General features: G+C 38.8%; 2 protein-coding genes and 1 pseudogene across 2 annotated transcripts in view; 2 read left to right on the top strand and 1 right to left on the bottom strand.

Annotated features, from left to right (window-relative positions):
* Positions 1-712: 712 nt before the first annotated feature.
* On the bottom strand, positions 713-13,642 carry LOC141439780 (metaxin-1). Its single transcript, XM_074104158.1, has 6 exons — positions 13,385-13,642; positions 13,157-13,303; positions 12,790-13,059; positions 11,176-11,410; positions 6,692-6,846; positions 713-5,007 (listed from the first exon to the last, which is right to left on the bottom strand). The coding sequence occupies exons 1-6, from the start codon at positions 13,460-13,462 to the stop codon at positions 4,939-4,941; spliced, it is 954 nt and encodes a 317-aa protein (XP_073960259.1). The 5' UTR covers positions 13,463-13,642; the 3' UTR covers positions 713-4,938.
* Positions 13,643-13,767: 125 nt separating this feature from the next.
* Positions 13,768-15,529, top strand: LOC141439782 (B-cell receptor-associated protein 31 pseudogene; annotated as a pseudogene).
* A 4,096-nt stretch (positions 15,530-19,625) lies between these two features.
* The window catches only part of LOC141440014 (ral GTPase-activating protein subunit beta-like), a 26,757-nt gene continuing 20,378 nt past the window's right edge, over positions 19,626-26,004 (top strand). Inside the window, exons 1-6 of the mRNA XM_074104472.1 lie at positions 19,626-19,652; positions 21,156-21,185; positions 22,972-23,206; positions 23,664-23,824; positions 24,980-25,122; positions 25,850-25,999. Of these exons, the coding sequence (XP_073960573.1) occupies positions 21,176-21,185; positions 22,972-23,206; positions 23,664-23,824; positions 24,980-25,122; positions 25,850-25,999 (699 nt within the window). The 5' untranslated portion in view covers positions 19,626-19,652; positions 21,156-21,175. The remainder of the gene's footprint in view (positions 19,653-21,155; positions 21,186-22,971; positions 23,207-23,663; positions 23,825-24,979; positions 25,123-25,849; positions 26,000-26,004) is intronic.

Below are 26,004 nucleotides of genomic sequence, written 5' to 3'. Positions count from 1 at the left end.
CCCATCCCTAGTAATTTTCAATGTAGGTATGCAATACAATGGCTTTGTTTGAAAGGTTGGCTGTTAACGAGATCGGGACACCTCAAATAATTCATACTATAACTCATTATGCGAGTAGAATCAAACCTTGCATTAAAGTTCCATGGTTAGAGACATCCTGTAGATTTAAGCGTCGACTACATCCACTCCACATCAACTACGAGACCGAATAAGATTATTTATTACTAACGATCTATGGATCGTGGAAGTGGAAATGAGAGTTTTTTACGAGGTCATGCCTCCTTGGTAATGTTTTACGCCGATGTTTCGTCGGCGGCGTCGCCCCTGCGCCGCTGGCTGGCGAGCCGCGCGCGCAGCCGCCGCAGCCGCCCGCCCAGCGCCACGCGCTGCCAACTGACGCCAGACCAGCGCTGGACACAGAGTGGACTACTTGTATACGGTAAATAACCGGCCTTTTGCGAACTGGACACACACAAGGGTTCTGAACTGTGGCCGTATTGTCTAACGTTCTCTTTCTACCCTCATTCTACAGCGTGTGACGGAAAGAAGTGGTGAAAACGATTGTGATTTCAAGTTTGTGAGACAACAAGGGTTTGCTAGACCATTTTGCTTGCCCCGATATCGCATCGTCGCCCGATACCGATATCGGATGGATCGGATAATGTGAAAACGCTCTTACAAGGAAAAAGGAATGGTAAATAAAATCCAATCGTAACAGATAGCATGTTTTATTCATGCGGTATTGAATAAGTTATTAACAACCAACGAATGTACCTCATTCAAATTAACTCTAACATCCTCTAAAATCTAATCGAAGCGCTCTAACTCGAAGCTTGTACATGCCTCAGTCACACCAAATAAAATAGTCACAAAGTAAATTTCCTTGGGATCCCTCACACTCCGTTTAGAAAACATCTGGCTGGATGATTTAAGTTGGGAGTTCACATTATCCGACAATATTTGTGAAAGTTAATGTCTGAAATTGATCAGACAGCAACAATCAAAAAGCAGATTGTGTAAGGCCGCAAATATAGTCGAATATGGCAGCATTGATAGCGTAGAGGTCAGGCATACAGACACATGAGAACTTGAGCAACTTCCACCTTTTTTAAGTTTAATTTCGACATGTTGCTATCGAGAGCAAAATTGTAATTTTTATTTGCTGAGAAAAATTATGCAACACTATTTATGAATTATGAATGACCTCTACGCCTCAGGACAGGATAGCAAAACTTCTAAAATCACATTAATAGCGAATTAAATAAAAATGCATAATTACAGTCTAATTAAAACACTAAACAACTATTACCTTTGCACGTTGAGGAGGCATGTACAAATAACACACTAAAATCACACAACTTCAGATATGTCCTATTTATAAACGAGAAGCGGCTTTTCAATAAGTACTATCTTTCCATTCTAATTTTTAATTAGGACTTAATTTTAAAATATGGTCAAACTTAAAATCTGTCTTTTTTTTAAAGTCCGTCCTCAAAATATCCTACGAGAACCTGCTATTAGAGTTCAACTTGCGTTAGTTTTAAATGCTAATGAATTTCATAACATAATTTCATTAACAATTTCGTCGGATTCCATGATTTAATACAATAGACGCAATGCAAGCGAACATAGGAACTTTCGAGCCATAGTAAAAGCGTGTTATAGCTAGTATAGTAGTATGTTTTATTTATAAATGTAAAAAACCATGCCGACTTTATTATTTGCTTTACAGCAATGCACTAAAATAAAGATTTAAATCGCTTTAATACAGTGAACTTGTCCATATTAATTAGAATTTGTCGACATTTTTAACTAATACAGATTTTTAACAGTGTTTTTATTTTCGTAATCTGAATCTGACTGTAGGTTACAAGATTTGCGTTGTTCGATAAAGAATATTTGCATGTTATTGTATTCCCATAATGGGAATGGACACTTGTGTACTAATAAATGCTTGTAAAAAGATGACCCTCAAGTAGTTACTCAAAAATAAATTTTCAAGTAAGTTAAAATAACGCACTTTGTATTTTGACGACGATGGTCGAATACATAACAGACCAGAACTTCGAAGGATTTCTATAATCAAATATTATAAAAATTCATAGTTTTGTTCTCCAGCTATCAGAGATAACATACTGGGACCAAACAGATGTCCAATTAATCATATCAGTCAGGAAAATAATGCTGCCAAGCTCCCAGAGCTGTACCCGAAGCAATCGTGCGATGCTAATGTTTTATGACCAATTCAACTTCATTAAATTACGTCACACCAATTTTGAGACCCTCCAATGACAGTTTTACTGCAGTCGATTAGTTTGTGCGTGTCTTGTGTGTGCTAGTTTGGCTTCTCCCTATCTAGTTTTGATAGAAAATTTATTGCAGTATGTATTGTAGCCTGTATAATATTAGTTTAGAGCACCCAATTTTTAAATGTAGAAAATAATCTTTACATACCCATATGGGTACATAGCATATACATAGCCTGTTTTTTTTTTGTTAGCCTATTTTTACGGAATGGGTCCCTAGTGACGGATACCCTAATAGAGGCAGACCGAAGAGGAGATGGAGGGACGACTTAGATGCCTATAATGTGGGATGGCGGGAGCTCGCCTTTGATAGACAGGAGTGGAGCAACAGAGGAGAGGCCTTTGCCCAGCAGTGGGACACAAAAATAGGCTAACAAAATAGCCTGTATATTAACAGAAAATATATTTTATTTATTTTGTGACCAGTGTACCCGTGTGGTGTCGGGTTAGAATCACACCTCTCCATTTCTTCAGTGGATGTCGTAAGAGGCGACAGGATATAGGTTAAGGTATACCGTAGGCGACAGGCTAGCAACCTGTCACTATTGTACCGTTTTTGTAAAACATAAAACCTAAAATTGCTAAAAGTGGCTCCGAAGCGGTAACGTGCTCTGCCTACCCCATTTGGGAATACAGGCGTGATGTTTGTGTGTGTGAGTAGTGTAGCCTGTATAATATTAGTTTAGAGTAACTTTTAATGTAGAAAATCTATTTCATAACGTGTGTGAGTAGTGTAGCCTGTATAATATTAGTTTAGAGTAACTTTAAATGTAGAAAATGCATTTTCGTAACATTTATTTTGTTAGTAGTGTAGCCTGTATAATATTAGTTTAGAGTACCTTTAAATGTAGAAAATGTATTTTCGTAACATTTGTGAGTAGTGTAGCCTGTATAATATTAGTTTAGAGTAACTTTAAATGTAGAAAATGTATTTTCGTAACATTTATTTTGTTAGTAGTGTAGCCTGTATAATATTAGTTTAGAGTAACTTTAAATGTAGAAAATGTATTTTCGTAACATTTGTGAGTAGTGTAGCCTGTATAATATTAGTTTAGAGTAACTTTAAATGTAGAAAATTTATTTTCGTAACATTTATTTTGTTAGTAGTGTAGCCTGTATAATATTAGTTTAGAGTAACTTTAAATGTAGAAAATGTATTTTCGTAACATTTATTTTGTTAGTAGTGTAGCCTGTATAATATTAGTTTAGAGTAACTTTAAATGTAGAAAATGTATTTTCGTAACATTTGTGAGTAGTGTAGCCTGTATAATATTAGTTTAGAGTAACTTTAAATGTAGAAAATGTATTTTCGTAACATTTATTTTGTTAGTAGTGTAGCCTGTATAATATTAGTTTAGAGTAACTTTAAATGTAGAAAATGTATTTTCGTAACATTTATGTTGTTAGTAGTGTAGCCTGTATAATATTAGTTTAGAGTACCTTTAAATGTAGAAAATGTATTTTCGTAACATTTGTGAGTAGTGTAGCCTGTATAATATTAGTTTAGAGTAACTTTAAATGTAGAAAATTATTTTCGTAACATTTATTTTGTTAGTAGTGTAGCCTGTATAATATTAGTTTAGAGTAACTTTAAATGTAGAAAATGTATTTTCGTAACATTTATTTTGTTAGTAGTGTAGCCTGTATAATATTAGTTTAGAGTACCTTTAAATGTAGAAAATGTATTTTCGTAACATTTGTGAGTAGTGTAACCTGTATAATATTAGTTTAGAGTACTTTTAAATGTAGAAAATGTATTTTCGGAACATTTGTGAGTAGTGTAACCTGTATAATATTAGTTTAGAGTAACTTTAAATGTAGAAAATGTATTTTCGTAACATTTATTTTGTTAGTAGTGTAGCCTGTATAATATTAGGTTAGAGTACCTTTAAACGTAGAAAATGTATTTTCGTAACATTTACTGCAGGTGCAGTATGTAGTGTAGCCTGTATATTAGTTTAGAGAGACATGAACAAGAATTTTAATGAAAAAATGTAAACATCTTTTCCTTTTCCCTTAATTTGCTGTGTATTAGTTAAGAGCGATTAAGTGTAAGTATAGAATTTAGTTAATATTTTACTGCGTCTTCATTCAATTATACTCATTGTCAATGACAAAGTATCTATCTAAGTATCACCAATTGAATGCGATATAGATTCATAATTATCACCTGCTTTTGGTTTAAAATAGTATTGTTCTAATTTATGCTTGGTACATGTCTGATACAAAATTTGTCACCAACACTTTGGATTTTGAGAGTTAGGTTTTCGAACATCGTCGTTGATAGAAAACTTTATTTATTGTGAACTATCGCACCCAGATACATTCATTAGAACTAGTGATCTCCAATCCCGCTGCGTTTAAAATAAACAATGCTTTCATTTGTCAGCATGTGATGTTTGTTATAATTGTTACTAGTAACCGCTGAACAACTACCTGAGAGTGATAGAATACAATTTAGTATTGAACAATTTTAGTAAAATTTTCAGCTGTTTCTCTTTCTCGTTCTGTATTTTTTTTGTACATAATAGCCGTGCTTGCGGGATAGAGGGAGCGATGTCTAAGGCAGTAAATGGCTACAGGCTCCGGGGGCGCGGGGCGCGGGAGGCGCTCAATAGCGCCACCATGCTCGTCAGTTGTCGTCTTCGTCATTCTCAAACATCTCGTTGTAGTCTTGGGCATGTTCGTAATCTTTCAGATCCTGAACAAAAGAGAAGCCAATATTTTAATTGCTGTTTAACTTCTAGTGTTATTGTCTGACATAAATACGAAATATATAAGCAGATTTTGGCTTTCAATGTTAGAGATGAGAATGAATAAGAATACAACTTTATATTGATACAGAGCAAATAAAATACATAAAAAAATATATTAAAATATTAGTATGTGCGAAGTAATACATAGTGCGCTTCCATTTCAAGCGGAACGGAGCGGATACGTGAAAAAACAACCAAACATATTTTTGTGGCAAAGCTGACAAACAAGCATGCGGTTCACCTGACAGTAAGTATTCATTCGTTTATATTAAGCAATACGCCTTCTAAACGAAATTTAAGATCCACATTGGTACAAACATATAAACAACTTCAGAATCCGTTTTAATCACAATACAAAGTTCAAGCGCAAAGCACAGCGCAAGCCAACACCCAACAGGTGTACTCTCGATACCAATGCTTGTATACTAGATGTGCCAGATATCTGTACCGCGATATCAGAAAAAATACTTGTTTTCAAGATAAAAATAATAAGGCTGAAATAATCTTTTAATTTTACACATAGCTTACAAACCAATCATTCAATTATAAATAACATAAAAAAAAACAAATATAAAATAAAATAAAATAAATAATAAATTATATAATAAAATAAAATAAAAACTACTCACTACTAAACTACTACTACTTGTTTTTAGCTAATTTCATGCAAATAATTCAGTTAAATATTAATGTTATCTAAAAGATCCGCAGTGTCTTATTTTGTACTAATGCGCATTTAACCAAGTATCACCGCTGCAGTTACGTGCTACGGGCTGTAGGCAGGTGAAATGGCAAGACGCTTGCATTGCTCTTGCTCTTATGCTAGAGCCACACTAACGGGAAACACACATCGCGAATTGGACGTTTAAAGATAATGTACCACGACTTTTAGGAGATAGCTCGAGTGGCGGTACATTATATGAGATTTCGTAAGAATTAATGTGGTCACTCCTTTTAAAGCGTTAATAATTAACTTTATATTTATCGCAATAGTGGGCATTGACGTTTCACGTTAATGTGAGCACAGTAATAGGGAGCGACCATAACGCTGCTCAAATTACGGAGACGGTACGGAATCGCAGTGACGTGCCGTTAACGTAACGACTTTGCGTGGAGAGCATGCGGTAAAGTAGTGACAATTAGGTCACTGCGATTCCGTACCGTCTCCGTATCTTGAGCAGTGGTGTGGCCTTAAAGAAGCGGACATATTATTTAACCCGATGCCACGCAACGCTTGCACACGCCAACCAACGCGTGTCAGTACTAATCCCACTAATATTATAAATGCGAAAGTTTGTAAGTCTGTTTGTTTGTTTGTTACTTCATCACGTCTAAACCACTGAACTGATTTAGATGAAATTCGGTAAACGGATATTTTGAGTGCCTTAGAAAGACATAGGATAGTTTTTAATCCCGGAAAATTGCAGAGTTCCCGCGGTATACGAATTCTGCGGACGGAGTCGCGGGTAACGGCTAGTCACTCTCATATATTTATTATGGTCAGGTGCAGAAAAATACGTCGGACAAGGTGGCGTGGCGTCGCGATTCAATAGTATGTTACCGCCTTTAGAGTGGCATGGCGTGGCGTGGCGTGGCGTGTTGCGTGCGTGTGGGGTGGTGGGCACTGACCTGGAACATGCCGTTGGCGACGGCGTAGCCGGTCATGGCGACGGCGGCGAACAAGGCGGCGAGCAGCTTGTTGCGCGTCTGGTGCGGGAAGTTGGCCGCCTCGCGCTCCGACTGGGTCCCCGTCGTCTGCTTCTTGGCATTCTGTCTGTTGTACTCTGATACACAAAAATACTACTTAGCTGTAACTTTAAAAAAAAAATTTTTGTGCTAAGGACGTTATTCGAACAGAGTCCTTATTGTCTTACGCACTTGGACACAAGATCGTTTTCACCACTTTTTTCTGTCACACTGTATAAAACGAGGGTAGAAAGAGATGGTAAATGCGATCACGAAGGTCAGCGCGTTAAACAATACGGCCTCCGGTCCCTGTACCATTACAAGTGCTACAACTCGACATAATTGATTAAAGGAGGGTGGGCTAATTGGCCTAATGACCAATAAGGACAAGCGATATGTGACTGGATAGCTTAAAACTTTTACTATGGCAGGTAGTCCCAAATCTATGTGTCAAAAAAGTTATCGCTGCATAAAAGTTTTTCGATACTAAGTTCATGTATGTTGATGGTTTTGTGTGATGATTTGGTTTTTTATGCGTTTTCATGTTTTTTTGTGTCTGGTTTTGCACTTTACTGTTTTTGCTGATACCTATTCTGGTTTTCATATCGGTTTCTGTAAATCGTCGCTGGTTAATATCTTGCGACTTCTTATTTTGGTTCTTCTTCTTATTGGTTGTTTTCTTATGTATATTTATAAGATAAAGCGTTTAAAAACCGTTGTAAAGAACTAAAACCAATATAAGGACAAAAATAAGCATGAGCAATGATGGTGAAAAGTTTTTTTTTATCTTGCCATAACTTTTTTTACACAGCGATTAATAATAATAATAAATATCATGGAACACTTGACACCAATTTAGCTAGTCCCAAACTAAGCAAAGCTTGTACTATGGATACTAGGCAACGGATAAACATACTTTTATAGATAAAGACATACTTAAATAGATATTAAACATCCAAGACCCGATTTGAGATTTTCCGCCATACAAAAATTTCTAAGGTATGAAAAAACTTTTCCAATGATAGATGGCTTGTCGTTATTGGTTCCTAGGCCAGAGTCCATACAAATCTGCCCATCCTCCTTTGTCAAACATTATGTAGAATTGTAGCACTAGTAACATTTGTGGTATATGGGCCTGGATATACGCGATACGCTTAGTAGTTGATACTGCACCACCAAACCGCCAGAAACTTTTACCGCTTGCATACGCCAATGGTGGTATGTGGTGCCGTCCATTACTAAATCAGGACGTGTTTATTTACACTTTTACTTCAGGCACTATAAAAACAATTTTGACCCGTTATTACTGTACATTTGATAGCCGTGCGTGATTTACGAACTACCCGCACTGTCTTGTTTATGAAAATAACGGTAATGTCGAACCAACAAAAAGATGGAAAACCCCCGACTTTGTCACTCCAAAGTTCAATATCTCAAAAACGGCTAAACCGATTTTGATGAAACATGTCTGAGAACCATCGCTGGAAAACCTGATTTCAAATAAAAAATACCGAATTCAAATCGGTCTACCGGTTTAAGAGCTACGGTGCCACAGACAGACACGCATAGCGGTCGAACTTATAACAGTTATAACACCCCTCTATTTGCGTCGGGGGTTAAAGAAACTTGCACTGGACGCGCAAAGCTGACAATTTTAGAAATGATAAAACTTTATTAACACAGAGCATGGTCTACATCCCGTAACAAATATATTGAATCTACATTAAACTTTAACTAAACAATAAATTAAGTAATTTCAACTAAAGCGCTAGTAAAATACGCGTATTTTAATATAATTTATATAAATTACTGTAATTTATAATTTTTGAATTGTTTTTAAATTTCAGGCATGTGAAGTTGCATAGTCATTACTCTATGTTACAGATCAGCATACCTATACACCATTTTGTGCGGTAACATGCGCTCTTGCCCAATTTTCCGTTACTTTAAATTCCAATACTGTTTATATATCTCGTGTCGAATTTCATTCAAATTCATTTACATGCCGATTTTAGGTTCAACTCTCTACAACGGTCTGTAAATCCAGATTCTGATCTGAATTGAGTCAATTTGAAGTTTTTTTAATACTAATTTGACTCAAAATACAAAATTAATTTTGAGTCCGTGCATGGATGGTTTATGGTACAAGTCATGGTGGCCTGTTGGTTTGACCTGTGGCCTCTCGTAAAGTTAAGCGTCCACTGCATCGGAATCGAGCCGTAACGAAGCGGACGGCTTTGTTGCTAGGTGTGTTCTATGGTACAGTCGCCATCAGATATTTCGGAGCGGCCTAAGATGATCAAAAGTATCGAAACATGAACTCTAATAATAGAGTTTATTTTCCGGTATTTTTGACCACCTAGGCCGATCCGAAATATCTGTTGGCGACTTTACTGCGTGCACTGGATCGGCATGTGCCGGAGATTCTTAAATATTTTGTAAATACCGACGCCTAGTACGGTGCGTACGCACCGATTCCGAGCCAGTAGACGCTTACCTTAATAGGGTCGTGGGTTGAGTTTTTCGGAATTTATATGCGTAATTACATTTTAACCATGAGTTTTACGGTGAAGCAAAACATCGCGATGAAAGCTGCACACAATTGTGAAGAGATTCAACAGTGTGTGTGAAGTTCTCAATTCACGCTGCTAGTCTACTCGCTTTTGTACAAGGCATAAATAGGAATTTAATATACAGTATCTCATGATTGTATCACAGGTGAAGCAAGATTTTATTAAAATTTGTCTTAAACAAGCAATCAGGATAGTCATTGAATCTACCCCCAGTTTGGAAATACATCGATCGAGAACCAATTATATTATATGTATTTATAAGGTCACTGTCGAAAACATTCCCGCAAATATTTCACCAAAATCATTCTTTCAATCTTTAGTTATAACAGTTTATCATATTATTTAGTTGAGAACAAGTTAGGAATAATGGAACATACCAGAAAGATGTGAAAAGATCACGGGTACCTACATGTATATATCTTAACTTGCGCCGATTCTATTTGTCTTCTACAATTCAGTTTAATCTCAAAATATAACTTGATAGCATGGGAAGTAATTTTATAAAAGCACTAATAACTTGCAATTAAACTCAAAGCACTTAGCTGATGTAAACCAGCTCGGATAGACGTGTAAACTAAGCCAGTGTTCAATTAGAAAGGGCAGTTTTTAATTGTGTGCTGGATATCTACTATCTGAAGTTTGACGACCTACCCGTAAATGAATAAAAAAAAGCAGTATTTGACAGTTGTTTTTTTTTTAATTCTCATTTATGTTATAAGTCATGCATCTTAAGATTAATGCCTTGATTACACGTACCGAGTAAACGGGCGAGACAGTGCTCTCGGCCGAGTACTCGGTGCGTATAAATATAGCGAGCGAGCGAGGTACATCACTGTCTCGGCCGAGAAACATTTTACTGTCTCGCCCGTTTGCTCGGTACGTGTGATCAAGGCATAAGTCGGCTACAGGCATTTTGACAGTTGTTTTTGTTTGAAGTTTTGTTAAGGGGTCCCTAGATGATCAAAATTGCTTGAGGGTTAGCGCATTACGGAAAACACGGCAAATTATCGTTTTGTTTTGATCATTGACAAGCAAATTAAGAAATTGATTATGTTTGATGAAATCAGTCAATTGAACATATATGTGCGTGTCATTCATTTTACCCGAGACTTTTTTCCGCCCAAGCGGAAGGCGGAGAGTTGATAGTTAAGTCTAAGATTTGCTTTGCTTTTTCAATTCGATTGTAATAAAATTAAACAGCAACATTGCAAATAAAAATGTTCAATAGAAAACTGTTATTTTCAAAGCATTGCTATTTCTAGAATCATCTCATCACTCATTCTATAAATCGCCTATTTTTATTAATTTTATTACATAAAATACGGATTACAAAAACGAATAAAATAAATAATGAGAAGAGAAATGCCTGCCAAACAGGCTTCACCATTTAGATTGAAGCTTGTCAAGCAGCACATTCAGTATACACTTGAGCGAGTGACAGAAAATGGGCGCGATGCTCGTCGTGCATGTTTGGCGTTGCGTCAAGCCTCGACAAGCATGCTTGATAAGCAATTTTTACCATCTTGGGACCCCTTTATCAATAAAAACATATATATATATTTATTCGAATTCTATTTAAATTTACCCTCATCAAATTTGAATAAATATAGTTAAAACGCTCCCTCAACATTGAACATTGAATTATCAATAGACAGAGCTATATTTTCAATAATTTATCTCAAGTTCCTTAATCACAAGGCGCAGCTCTTCCATCTGTCACCAACTTTATTATTGAAACTATGCACTACTTACTTAGCAATTCCACATGTCCAGTGCAGTCCGTGCAGTCCAGTAAAAAACATTTAATTTAGGGAATGTGAAATATTTTTTTAATAAACTAGAAATCACACATACCGTCAGTAACATGCCTAAAGTTCTTCTGGTTGATCCTTGCAACAAATCTAGTGAGGTTGGCGATGCCTTTGACATGGTTGGCCAGGGTTGCATTGGGGAACGGAGCCTTGACTAAAGGAGCGAGGTATGCAAACACAGTTGCATCAAATGAGGAGGGCCGGTTCCCGAAAAAGTATTCACTCTCCCCAAGCCTGTCAGACAGGGTTTTAAGGCACTTTTCTGCTTCACTGTATATCTGAAAACGTTAATAAGTCATAAGTGATATGTTAAATTTGTGCATGATTAAACTGCTTTGTTAAAAACAATCTTAGATCTACATATTATATATTGCTAAAATATAAAGAAGTAACTTTTATTTGGAAGTTTTAGAACTAGTTATGCCCACTGTCTGTAAAAAAATCACTATCATTTGGGATAAAAACACCATTATCTCTATACCATCATCCAAATCAGTTCAGTGGTTTAATTGTGAAGGAGTAATAGACAGACCAACAGAATTACTTTCACGTTCTAACAGTAGTAAGGATAAGCATGATGAATAATTTTAAAGTAGAGATATCTCTCCAGGTAGATGTTATGTTTTTCAGAGAAACTGTTTTTCACAGTAAAAATCCCATTGAGAAGTATAGATTATATATTCAAAGTAAAGTATATATTCACTATCTCTTTCTACCTTCACCCATTCACAAAAATGTGACAGGAAAAGTTGTGAAAATGATTGTAATTCCAAGTGTATTAGACGGCCTCAGAAATATCTAGAAATAAAGACATTGGTTTGTTGCATCTTTGATTAAGACAAATATCTTAAAACTACCCTATATTTGTTGTTACAAAATATTAGCCAATATACCTATCTATCTACTACCTTTAAACAAGCAATTCTTGTATATATATAAATATATTTCGGGGATCTCGAAAACCCAACGATTTGGATGAAATTTGGTATGTAGGGGTTTTCAGGGAAGAAAAATCAATCTAACTTGTTCTTATCTCTGGGAAAATGATTGTTACCGAGTTTTAGCCCGAGCAAAGCTGAATGGAGGAATGGAGGCGTATTGTTAAGCTTGCTACCAGCACCTAGAAAATGATGACCACAACCACTCTGTCAAGAGTGAAACGATGAAGAAGAAGAAAGCTTGGGCGCCCAGGTATGTTATGTTATAGAGAGCTAGCAAAAAAGAATTAATTTAGTTGATGAATAGAATATGTTAGTGTCATTTAGAACAGTACATTTTTGGCACTTTTCGACACTACATATTTAATATTGATCATTATTTAAGATAAGATTGATATCAGTAAGTTTTGTATATAACTCACTATCTTAAAAAAATGTTGCTTAGTAAATTTCTCCTTTCAAGCATCGATATATGTATTGCTCTGGAGGGATTAGAATAGAATAGGATAAGTTTGAAAAAAAAATGTATGTAGATTATAAGATTCATTACCCTTTGCACATTTATCTATCTTACTGTCTCCGTGATAACAAGTGTAATGCAATGAAAGATTTATGACTTAATTCAATGTGATGCAATAAAGACTGATAATGTTATTAGGTTAGTTAAGTTAAAAAGCAAAACACTAAATATATAAAAAAAAATAAGTGAGAAAACTTACTGTCTTTTCAATTTCTCTAAGATCAGTGTGTTCCCCGTAGAGGGCATCAATCATTTCTTTAGCAGCAGTCTGGTAACTCGAGGGGTAATAGAAGTTAAATGGAATTCTTAGAGCTTTAGCATAAGTGGGCCTCGTTAGCTCAGCATAGTTCTTCTCGTCCACCCACCAGGCATACTGGTAGGCCGGCAACAGCTTTTCACTCAAGTACTGCGTAAATGCACTGGCTTCTGCAGCTTGCTTAGTGTTTAGGTGGACATCCGTACTGTAATGCTGATGAAATATTGGGCAATTAAAATCTATGCATTTTTAATCATAATTATGATTGGTTAAAATTAGAACAATTACAAGGATAGTGAAAAAAACTTACCAATGTTTTCAAATGCTCAATAACTTCTTCAAAATTAGTGAGGACTGTGCGCCCATCGCGCATGACTGGCAGCCTACCCTTTGGTGTGAAAAACGGGTTGTTCGATTCCCGAACTCTTACTGGCACCCCAATAAATTTCATGTAAGTCTGTGAACAAACAGAAAGTAAATAATTAAAGCACTTGCCGGCCCTCTGATTATCATAAAAGGTTAGAAATTATATACTCACTAAAACTTTAAGACATTCTGAATCAACAGAAGCCAGACCCCACTCTCCACGCCATATATCCAATTCTATACTCGTCATTATTATATGTAATGTAAATCATTAATTAAATAATTCAATCAAAAACTATTTTTGCGAATTTTGCGTACATTTAACTTTTTTTTTGTGCTGTGTTCCATAAAGATTATAGAATCAGGAGTTGACATTTTTGACATATAAACGAAAGACAATTTAACGAAATAGCCAGCCTGTAAAGTCGTACTTACACTATCCTACTAGCAAATGTTGAAGGCTCTGCTGGCCAGGACAGGATGGGAGAACGAATGGTTGAACTGACCAAAGAGTAATTTATTGTGTAAGGAGCTTTAGTAAGGAGGTAGAACATTGTGTGTTGACGTATGGTTGACGTTATGACGTTTTTGTTAATGATAGCTTGACTTTGACAGCTTACTTTGGCTTACTTGCTATTTTTAGTTGACCGTGTGCGTGTTCTTTATATTTTGCAAATAAATTGCAATATTTTGAAGGAACTTATGTTTTAACCACTATTTTTAACGTTCTTTTGAGTTGCGCTTCGCCTTACCGATCACTATCACACACACACTAGAAGTTAAGCACATCGTTCAAGAATGTCTATACAATGGACTTTCATCGCCGGCTATCTTTACTTCGAGATTGCTGTTGTGTCCATAATGATACTGCCCATCGCTAGCCCTCGCTGGTGGCAGCGGTTCTTCAGGTCGCGGCTCTTCGCGCTGTTTCGAGAACACGCGGCATTTTACTTTTTCGTTTTACTCGGTGTATTGTGCCTGTTTCTTATAGACGCCGTAAGGGAAATGAGGAAATACTCCCACTCGACCGACAGCGGCCACATCCACCTCGCTAGTGAAATGAAAGGAAATGTAAAACTTTTCAGAGCACAGAGAAACTTCTATATCACTGGTTTCTCAATTTTCCTGGCATTTGTTATCAGACGGCTTGTCACTATGATCTTAATACAAGCTGAACTGTTAGAGAAGTCTGAAAGGATTATTAAGGAAGCGGAGTCAGCCAAGGATCTTGCCAAGACCACTGTCCTGGCACACACTATGCAGTCTGCGGGGGATACTCAGCATGATATCACTAATTTAGAGAATCTGTTACGAGCAGAGAAAAATAAAGTAAAAGAATTAAACGAGGAACTTGCGTCTTTAAAAGAACAGCTGAATAAAGCTACCTGTGCAGCAGAACAAAAAGCTGAATAAGTCTGATAAAATTATTCAACATTGTCTGCGATTCCAGAAATAAGAATATAATGCCTAGTCACAGATGTCTACTTAATATTTAGCTACTTGAATACTTGTTAAAGCGGAACAAAAATTATAATAAACAGGGCCTGATTAACCATAATTTAATTTAATTAACCATATGTTAAGACACTAATGCTGTCAGTTGATTTGATTGAATTCAAACTTGCGAAGCTAATGATCTAATGTTTCAAATTTTTTAAAATACCACAAACAGGACTTCACGCTAAACACACAAGTAATATTTACCTTGATGTTTCGATCACATTACAGTGGCCGTGGTCACAAGTAGACTGAAGTTTGGAGTGTCAAGTCTGCCTGTGTGTGTTTATCATGATAAGTCCTGTTTATGGTATTTTAACTAATGACCTTCAAATGGCTGAAAAGAGGCCCCGAGAATTGCATTACCTAGAGGCCCTGACATGGCCGCATGGTTGATGATAATGATGATGTCCTCCATGTCATGTCCGACAAAGGCGAACCTGTAGGCTTGTTTATTATGTGCCTAAATATGGCATGGTTAATCTGGCCCTGGTAATAAATATTATTATTATTATTTATAATGCACAGGCAGCTTATTGCTGATGCGTGCATATCATTGTTCACTTGTAAGCTACTTTTTTTTTAATGAGCAATGTGTATTGACTAATAAGATAAGACTAAATTGTGTGCCAGTTACGATTTGTTATTTTCACTATATGTTATTGTTACATGTACTGGTAAATTATGAAGCTTGTAATATATCATTGTAAATATTAAGGTATTATAATGTAGTTCTGCTCTCTTGGACATCCAAAGTTTAACTAATTGCTTTAATAAAAATATAGGTAGCTTGAGATTTTTAAAACTGTGTTTCTCTAGTCCACACATGACACCAAACAACCTCATGTTTTTTATTAATACTAGTATTACATTACTTATTCTGTGGTATTGCTTAGATATCATAATCTATTGAATGATGTGATATGTAATGAAAAGACAGTGTAAAACTTGTCTTTGAAAAACACAGGTTATGTGGGTAAAACTAAGTACAGTCCGCATCAAAAATAGCAGATCACTTTTTTACTTTGTTGTATTAGCACATTTGTCAGAATGGTGTTTGTTAAGTTTGTTCCTGTAAAATGACCAGCAGCTACTTTTGATACTGAACATACATTACATATACTTTGACAAGTTCGTACCTACCTATGTGACACTGGGTACAACCTGTTGCAGTTTGCAGTCAGCATTTGCCTCACTTATCAAAAAAAGCTTGATAAAGGCAGCAGAGGCTCCCTGCGACAGGGTTCTACCGAGCGAGTGTCACGTATTCACATCACATCAAGTAGGTACCTCTTAGGTTTTAAATGAGAAAATTTCGAGTCGTGTCACTTTTATTCTAGCTTCATCAAATGCACCTCTGCTCATTGTATCTCCTATCTCTTTGAGTTACAGTCAAGGACAAAGATATCGACACGGCGAAAGTTACAAAAATATGTATACACGACTTTATGCACTTAACATTAAGGCTGTGTATACATATTTATGCAACTTTGGCCATGTCGATATCTTTGCCCTCGACTGTACCTACGAACTTCTCATTCTCAAGGTATATTTGTAATCTGTGGTATATAAACCTGGAAATCTACTTCAAAATTCTAAAATCGAAGTTCGTCTGGTACCGTTCCTCTCACTCTCGTGTTAAATAATATAAGCGTCAGCGGAACGACAAGATACGAAGTTCGAATTTTGCACTTCGTAGTATAGATAGGGCTACCTTGACCTTGGTATCGTACTGACCGAACCGAGCCGGACCGGATCGGCCATAGATAAACTAATAATCGCGCCAAAGAACCGGAGTCAATAAATGATTCGGATTCAGTAAGCGGATTCGGTACCGACACCGGAGTTGGATTTAGTGAGTCAGATCACTTCGCGGAGTCGAGATTACCTATGTCTATTATATGTTGAAAATAGCCTGAATGGCTTCGAGAAAAGTATGGTACGGCCGTGCCTTTGTTTTTGTTTTGCTCGACTTGGCGGGGGCACTGCCGTGCCCCCAGATAGACACTGGCAAAATGGTCCTCTTATGGACAGAGCCATATTTTGCTAAAAAAAAAGTAAGTAACGTCGTGTCACTTTGACACTTGAGTTGACATTGACATATGATTTGATGATTTTAATTTGTAAAAAAGGGGGTGAAAATCTACGAATATCGCTAAAAATATAGCTTCGACAGACTCGCGCTAGAAAGAATACTCCAGTAGTAAACAGAACATGTCTCTCATAGGGTTTGTAGGCCATTGATAGGTTTATCGGATGTGTAAATAGCCATTTTGCTATTGTTTACGAAGCAGTTTGTTGTGCATTGACCCGGAGACGTAGGCAGCGGCGGGCGGCCCCGTTATACCTTATTTATGAATGTGGGAATCTTCAATAGAGTCAACCACAAGGTACGTAACGTTTCCTGTTCTATTATGATTGGGAACATTGCTTTAATTGATCATGTAGCGAACCAAGTGAATCACTAGGTTTATACATGATTAATTCACTTGCAGTGATAAATCTCGTGCCGTTTAGGATATACATGAAATTGTAATAGGAAATATCATCTTGTTTAGTATAAGAAACATCATAAAGTAAAGATAATATACTTTGCAGCTTAAAAAGGTTTGTAATTTATACCTCCTATAATTATTTCTTGTTTAAATAACAGGAATTAATTAATAATAGTAAGTATTTCAAAGTTCACTTTAAATTGTTAGATTTTTAAAGTTCTTATTTGATTCTTAACGGAGCTTCATTAGATATTGTAAGCTGGGTGGAAATTTTCTAGCCAGCTGGAGGGAAACCACTCTCATTACTGCACAAAAGAAAATTTACTGAAATGTATTGTTCTATTCATATCATAATGTCTTCTGCTTAATGATGTAAAAGGTATGATTAAATCATTAAGATTAAAATACATATTTAGATGGAGTTTAATGGTTATGATTTTTTTTTTCTTGTTGACATGCTTTGACATGCAAATACTCTTAAAGTGTAATTTTCTTTGGACTCTCATAATAAATGTTAGCACACACAAACACTTTGATACAGGAAAGAGTTTGAACATTGTTGCATTCCCTCAATTGAAATGTTAATTATGCTGGACTAGTTACAGTTTTTCTGGCCCACAATAATTGTATAATTTAATCTGTTTTCATGAACAGTGTAAGACTATCACTACACAACATTTTAATAACATTATTAAAAGTATGTTTGAAAACCATATAATACAATGACTGTTTATTTAATTTAACACATTTGTGGCCTTATGACTCTACACTCATAACCAGTAGCAGCATTTTTCTGCTTTGTAGCAAAAACTTCCTACAAGTAAGAACTCAACTGTTAGGGTTCATAATTATCAAATACTCAGGTCTGCATCCCTTTATAGCAAAGTCAAACTTCAAAAATCAAACTTCTAAGCCAGGAACCAAAACCTATAGAGTACTTGAAGTTGTCCTAGAAACTTGAAATTTGATATGAAGGTAGCTCTTATAGCACAACCAATTAGATTTTTTTTTTAATTTTCATTTTTCATGTCTGTCTATGTCAGTAACAAATTAAGACTCCTAATGTACGTAGTGTGGACACGGATTCTGCTAACACTGGATAATTCATAGAGATACCTACAAATTTAAATGGTCTAAATACACATGGACAAATAAACAAATACCATGTTATTAGTAATTTTTTTACAGAGTGCGGATTCAGGCGGAATGTACGCCGAGTGGAGCTCGCTGCCGCTGGAGGGGGGCGGGCGCGGCGTGCTGGGCGCCGTGGGCGGCGGCGCCGGCGCCGGCCGCGACGTCGTGCTCGCCGTCGTGCGCCAGCTGGCCAGCCACGAGCCCAGCCCGCTCACCACCGACGCTGAGGTATCTAGCGGCTATGACACCTTAGTACAGCTGCCAGCCACGAGCCCAGCCCGCTCACCACCGACGCTGAGGTATCTAGCGGCTATGACACCTTAGTACAGCTGCCAGCCACGAGCCCAGCCCGCTCACCACCGACGCTGAGGTATCTAGCGGCTATGACACCTTAGTACAGCTGCCAGCCACGAGCCCAGCCCGCTCACCACCGACGCTGAGGTATCTAGCGGCTATGACACCTTAGTACAGCTGCCAGCCACGAGCCCAGCCCGCTCACCACCGACGCTGAGGTATCTAGCGGCTATGACACCTTAGTACAGCTGCCAGCCACGAGCCCAGCCCGCTCACCACCGACGCTGAGGTATCTAGCGGCTATGACACCTTAGTACAGCTGCCAGCCACGAGCCCAGCCCGCTCACCACCGACGCTGAGGTATCTAGCGGCTATGACACCTTAGTACAGCTGCCAGCCACGAGCCCAGCCCGCTCACCACCGACGCTGAGGTATCTAGCGGCTATGACACCTTAGTACAGCTGCCAGCCACGAGCCCAGCCCGCTCACCACCGACGCTGAGGTATCTAGCGGCTATGACACCTTAGTACAGCTGCCAGCCACGAGCCCAGCCCGCTCACCACCGACGCTGAGTCTAGCGGCTATGACATAGTACAGCTGCCAGCCAGAGCCCAGCCAAAGCCACGCTGAGGTACTACGGCTATGACACCTTAGTACAGCTGCCAGCCACGAGCCCAGCCCGCTCACCACCGACGCTGAGGTATCTACCGGCTATGACATCTTTCTTAGTACAGCTGCCAGCCACGAACCCAGCCCGCTCACCACCGACGCTGAGGTATCTAGCGGCTATGACACCTTAGTACAGCTGCCAGCCACGAGCGCAGCCCGCTCACCACCGACGCTGTGGTGCTAGCGGCTGACACCTTAGTACAGCTGCCGCCCACGGCCCAGCCCGCTCAGCCGCCGCCGCCCGCCGTAGCGGCTATGCCCGTGTACAGCTGCCGCACGAGCCCAGCCCGCTACCACCACGGAGGTATCTAGCGGCTATGCACAATTTGTTCGTGCCGCGACCCAATGAGAGTGAGTTGATTCATGGTTTTTTTTTTTGTTGAGGTTTTGAACACTCCGGGTGTGATTCTGAATAAAGCTTAAGGTAATAGGGGATGCTTGAGTTTTTTTGGTAAAATAACAATATATATAAACATATCTGTCTAATATACATATATTCTGTAGGTCTGACTGAGAATAGGACGTAAACTATTTTTCATACTTCTACGTGGATGGAGTCGCGGGCAGCAGCTAGTTATACAATAAGATTTTATTAATGATAAAAATAATATACAAATAGTTTGAAGCTTGAGGTCCCGGGGTGTCTTTATGTCTAGATATTTTTGAGGCCGTCTAATACACTCGGAATTACAATCATTTTCACAACTTTTCCTGTCACATGTTTTGTGAATGGGTGAAGGTAGAAAGAGATAGTGAATATATACTTTACTTTGAATATATAATCTATACTTCTCAATGGGATTTTTACTGTGAAAAACAGTTTCTCTGAAAAACATAACATCTACCTGGAGAGATATCTCTACTTTAAAATTATTCATCATTGTTATCCTTACTACTGTTAGAACGTGAAAGTAATTCTGTTGGTCTGTCTATTACTCCTTCACAATTAAACCACTGAACTGGTTTGGATAATGGTGTTCTTATCCCAAATGATAGTGATTTTTTTACAGACAGTGGGCATAACTAGTTCTAAAACTTCCAAATAAAAGTTAATTCTTTATATTTTAGCAATATATAATATGTAGATCTAAGATTGTTTTTAACAAAGCATTTTAATTACATTTACTTATCGAGATTAAAAAAAAAATATTTTTATTTTACTAACTCGAGCGAGGGGCATATTCTTTTGCTCCCGATATTTCGATTCGACCCATCTACCAGCGTCATGATTCATGACCCGGGGAAGACATTGCGAGTGAATATTGATAAAGTATATGTAAATGTAAATCATTAAAAAAGAAATTGGCAGTGCTTGCTAGTGATTGAGACACTTACGAGCTTTAACGAGCGAACGTTGAATGTTCCTATTTAAATGGATAAATAAATAAGTTAAAGGAAATCAAAAACAACACTTATTTAAATCAAAGTTGGCCAGGCCTAAAAAGCCAGTCAGAAATGGATAGTGTGCACAATAAACAAACTTTTAACTTGCATCAAACGAGAAATCACCCCACATCCGATTTATTAGAAAAAAATATTGTAAATACTTGTGCATATTAACATGTTTTTCTAACTGCAGTTTTAACGCAATAAGTACCTAATCATTTCAACGCCAAGAACCAAAAAAAGCATCGTTCTTATTTTAAGTAACAAATAAGCAAATTTTTCTGAAAGCTAAAGATATGGCTTTAGAAGCAGGCATATCGTCACTGCTTTGAAAAAAAATATCCTATCACAAATAAAAAAGTTATTTTTTTAAAGCAGTGACTATTTCCATTATTGGCGTTAAAAAGGTTAACACACGCAGGTTTGTTGGTTTTCTGTTTAACAAAGCACAATAACTTTTGTTTCAAGCACTCGCATTCATATATCAGATGGAGCTGGGTGAGTGACCGCTTTTACGCACGCTTATAACATTGCGCATGGCACTGGCATCTTGAACTCATGCTAACAATAGTACATTGTGTCTTAAGGGCGGTAAATAAGGTATTACGAACGAGAGTCTATTAGAAAATGAGTCGATGTTCGTAATTATAGTACCGCCCGTGCGACATACAATGTTTTTCATCGCATTTGCAAGTAAAATTTTATATTTGTAAAAGAAAATTCTTCCAAATATTGGCGATACCTTAGGCTGTGCTCTTGGCAACGTCGTTCTCCACCTCCCTCGGCATGCGCCGCAACGTGCGTGTGCATGTGGTCCTGCAGCAGCGCGCGCAGCACCATCAGTACGGGCACCGACTCATTTACCGACCTTGGGCTTCATGGCAAGCACATTAAGGTCGAGGGTTTTATTTGGGGGGTTGCAACCAAGGTAGCCTGCATGTTACGACACTGTTTACGAGCAAGTGTGATGAAAAAAAAAATACATAGGCTAAGAGTCCGGCTACACTTGCGCAAATTCCAATTCGTACAAGCAAGCATGGGCGTTAAGACGACAAAACATGACAAAACGGTATACAGCACGAATGGCTTTTGAACGCCATTCACAATTTTTGCACAAGCCGTTTGCACATGCATGTCGCTACGTGTAGCCGGGCCCTAAGCATGGCGTAGCGTGAATATTGGTAAAAAATTTGGAGCAAAAAATACTAACTTAAAGGGGCAAAGTGGAGGAAGGGCGAATGCTGAAAATTTAGCGGGGCTGTGTCACTGATCTTAGGCTGCGTTTCCACCAAAGATGTGCGAGGAAACATCAACCTCTAGAAACAATAGAAAGAGAACCAGTAGAAACACCAACCAATAGAGCTATAGAGCAGCTTCAGTGGAAACAGCTCAGCAGCGGAGTGAGGTTTTTGTATATATAAAACCACGTGCATAAAACGAGAGAAGGATTTGCGCAAAGAACGTGTTGCGAGGGATGTGTTGCGAGATATGTGTTCCGAGGGATGGGTTGCGAGGGATGTGTTCTGAGGGATGTTTTGCGAGAGATGTGTTGCGAAGTATTCAGTCAGTAGTAGCGGCCTATGGCGTGCGCGCTCCGCCCCCGCTTCACCGCACCCCGCTCGCTTATTTGAAAAGTGCTCGCTATACGCCCTCAGCCACCTCGCTCATCTCGGTCAGCAACGAATGAAGAAATTGTAACAATAATGTAGGGGGTGTAATGCATGTGGTGATTTGGGTAGACTTACTGTTTTCCTATGAGAGCCTCTTGACGCTTCATATCTGGACTTGCATGTTTTCACATTTGTTGACTTTAGCGGCAGCAAATAATAGCTTGTGTACACTGTTGTTACAACGGGGCTCTCGGGATATGTAAATAGCTGTGTAATGTACGAGTACTTATATAGCGATATGTAACTAATTTGACTTTTGCATGGATATCACATACAAGGTATCAACAAAACCCGGAATATTATACCCCTGTAGAAATATTTTTCACTGAAAAAGCTGGACCTGATAATCGAATCTGGCTCCTCTTCATCCTGTGCTTTAGCATATAAAATAACGTTATAAGAGTATTCGGTTAAACTTACGCAACCATTGACTAAAATATTCCCGATAAATTTTATGATACTTTGTATGAAAAGCTTGTTGTCATAAATGCAGCTCTTGTACAATAAACCGCTCTAACAGAAGCTACAGCATATACCTCATAGTGCTTAAAACATACGCGCTTATACACATCGTCATACGCTTACCTCGCTTGCTATACAACGCGACATTTCAGGCGGGGATCTCATCAGCAAGCAGGCCGTTTTGTGTCACCGGGTGCTCCGTCTGGCGCGAACGGTGGCTGGCGCCGCGGACCTGGGCGCTAGCGAGTGGCGGTCGTTGCTCCTCCTACTTCTTTCTGCCGCCCGGGCCCTACTGTCTCCTCCGGCCCCGCACCACCCCGCCGCGGACCAGCTCTGCCGGCGGGTTCTGGCGGTGCTGCTCGAAGTGTGGCTCTTGGCGTGTCACAGGTGAGCTCCTGTCGTTTATGTGATCCTGGTACTTTGTGCGGTCCCGCCCTAATGTACCCTTCATTATACCGGAGATTCCAGCTCTGCCGGCAAGTGGCGGTACTGCTCGAAGTGTGCCTCTTGGCGAGTCATAGGTGCGTTCTTGTTGTTTATGTGTTCCTGGTACTTTGCGATTTGGAACATGAGAACAATAGTCTGATATCATTTTTTTTTACTATAACACAAAACTGAGAAGTTCTGTTGATTCTTAAAAATTATGCTACACTTGGCAGATTTCGTGGGTGCACTATGTATAACACAAACATACATACCTACAGAACAGAACAGATGGATCGAATAGGTACTTCGAAGAGAACATTTAATTCTAAACCCGTTCTACTGATTTAGCGTGCAAGAGGAACGTACACACAGACACATTATGTTACAAACTCGCTAATTTATAATATTATAATTCCAGATGCTTCCCATCCCCGCCGCTGTGGCGTACATTGCGCGAGCAGTGCATCCGTTGGCGGCACCGCGCGCCGCTCACCGAGCAATGGACGCGAGTGTCGCTCTGCCTCACCGCGCGTCTTCTGACACACATGTATGGGCCGCAGTTCCCTGCCATGCCTATCAGTAAGTGAACTGTCTGTCTCCTGCTCTTTAGCTTATATGCGTTTAGGGTTGCCATATGAAATAACCTCCTCCTTTTTTGAAGTCGGTTAAAAATGAAAAGTCCTGACAAAAATCCTGCCACCATCCTAAAAGTCCTGACATTTCTTGAACAGAGATTTGACATAGATTAGAGGTCGTGCCGGCGCGGCGCTGCTTTCCGCGGACTCACAGCAAAACAAGATGGCTCAGCCTCTTCCCGGCTGTAGAAATAATTTTGAAACTTTGTACCTCTCAAATAATATAATATTATTAATTTTATTGATTAGTTACTAGTAAATTAATCATTTCACTCATAAAAAACGGTGTAATAAATGTACCATGAAATGAGGTAGTTCTAAAAAACTGGTAACATAGTGAAAAAGGGGTTAAGTCTGCAGAAATTACTCAACTATTTTCTATTTTATGTGTAAAGGGGTTTAAGTCGAAATCAGCTGTTCAACTTCTGCAGAATTAACCCCTTTTTCACTAGAACCCCAGAAAATCCGAACACTTCGCATGTCCGGCCGCAATCCTGACAAAGGGTCAAAAAACCTGACGTATGGCAACCCTATATGCATTCCACTGCTAGACGCTGGTCTTCTCTCCGAAGTGCGAAATTTAAATACATTCCGAAAAACTTAGGACCAAGTCCCTTCGATCCTTTTTCTTGAGAGACTTAGTTGACACGAGGCTATCACGGCGTGTTCCTCTACTATACGTTAAAATCGATGGCTCGAATGGTTCGCCCGCAACGCTATTAAGTTGAATTCTTTGTTGATACATAGTTGCAACTTGCAACGCACGTTCTGCATAATCACATAATAAACAGCCTCACAATGTCAAAATTAGAATTCAAGAAAATGTTACTTAAATTCGATAAAGTTGCAGTTATGAACAATTATTTCGTTAAATTCAAACACACTTAAAGAACAGCACTAGGGTTCGTTTATAGAACTATGGTTAATAAATAAATACAGATGTTACTTCTAATACCTACAACAAAAAAACAAAAAGGCTATCCTCAACATGTTCATCAAAGATGACGGCTTTGAAGATAATAAATATTTCAAGGAATGGAAGAACTTCATCCAAGTATATGAGTATCCCACTCACAAATACTCTCCTCTTTCCCTTCAGGCGAGGAAGACACCAATCTGGTCCCCCCAGACATGTCGGCTGAGGCGGTCATGCAGTCCTGGTACCGCATCCTGCACACGATCGGGAACCCAGTGGACTTGTGCCGCCCGCACGTCATCAGCCAGACACCAGACTTTCTGCAGGTAAGCTTCCATGACGCAGCTTCAAGTACCCTGCTTAAGGCATTGCATTTATGACCCTACTACTTGCCGTGCAGATCTTACTCGCGATATTAAAAGACAGTCGCACTACAAGCAGGGTCCCGCATGCGGCGTGTTAGAGCACTTCGGAGCAATCATGTTGTCCTGGTGTGCCAAGCAAATGGGCAGAAGTTTGTCCCTGTAAGAGAGAGAAAGAGAGAGAGAGAGAAGACGAGAGAACACACACATTCGATACACATAAAAATACATTAGATGGAAAGAATCGATAATAACATCAAATAGTATAAAGTAAGGGATCTCTACCCGTCAATCTAGCGCGGAGGAAAGGAGGCAATCAGTTAGGGACCGACAAATAGTGAGTTAAAATCAAAAATAGTGGCAGTTACAGCAGTGGACTGCTTCTAGGCTGATGAGTGACAAAAATCAGGAACGTTCTCAATTATGTTTAGGAAAAGGTAAAAAGTTATAGTATAATTTTCCTGTGTATCGATCAGATCGCACGCACGAGGCGAAAGCGAAAGCAGTAATCGTGCAATCTACTACTCGTAGTGCTCCGTGTCATGTCCACCCGTATACGTATGTAAACGTTACAATGAAAATCGTAAATATTTTGTTCCTGTGTCACGAACCGCCCTACTCCCCTCCCCTCTAAATGTGTGCCGTAACTTTATGGCTGGCCCCTTACCTGTATAATAATCGGTTGTACCAGTACTCCATAACGGCGGAGGAGGGCGCGCGCGACCCGTCGGCGCACCCGTGCCTGGCGGCGCTGCCGGCCATCTTCCACAACGCAATGCGTGGCTCGCCGCGCATGTCGACGCCTTTCTCGTACGTAGGTACAACTGCTACAGAAGGCTACGTACG

Source organism: Choristoneura fumiferana, chromosome 21 (genome assembly GCF_025370935.1).
Source record: "Choristoneura fumiferana chromosome 21, NRCan_CFum_1, whole genome shotgun sequence".
Taxonomy (NCBI): Eukaryota; Metazoa; Arthropoda; class Insecta; order Lepidoptera; family Tortricidae; genus Choristoneura; species Choristoneura fumiferana.
Note: the sequence above shows the minus strand (reverse complement) of the source record. Positions and strands in the feature narration are given on the sequence as shown.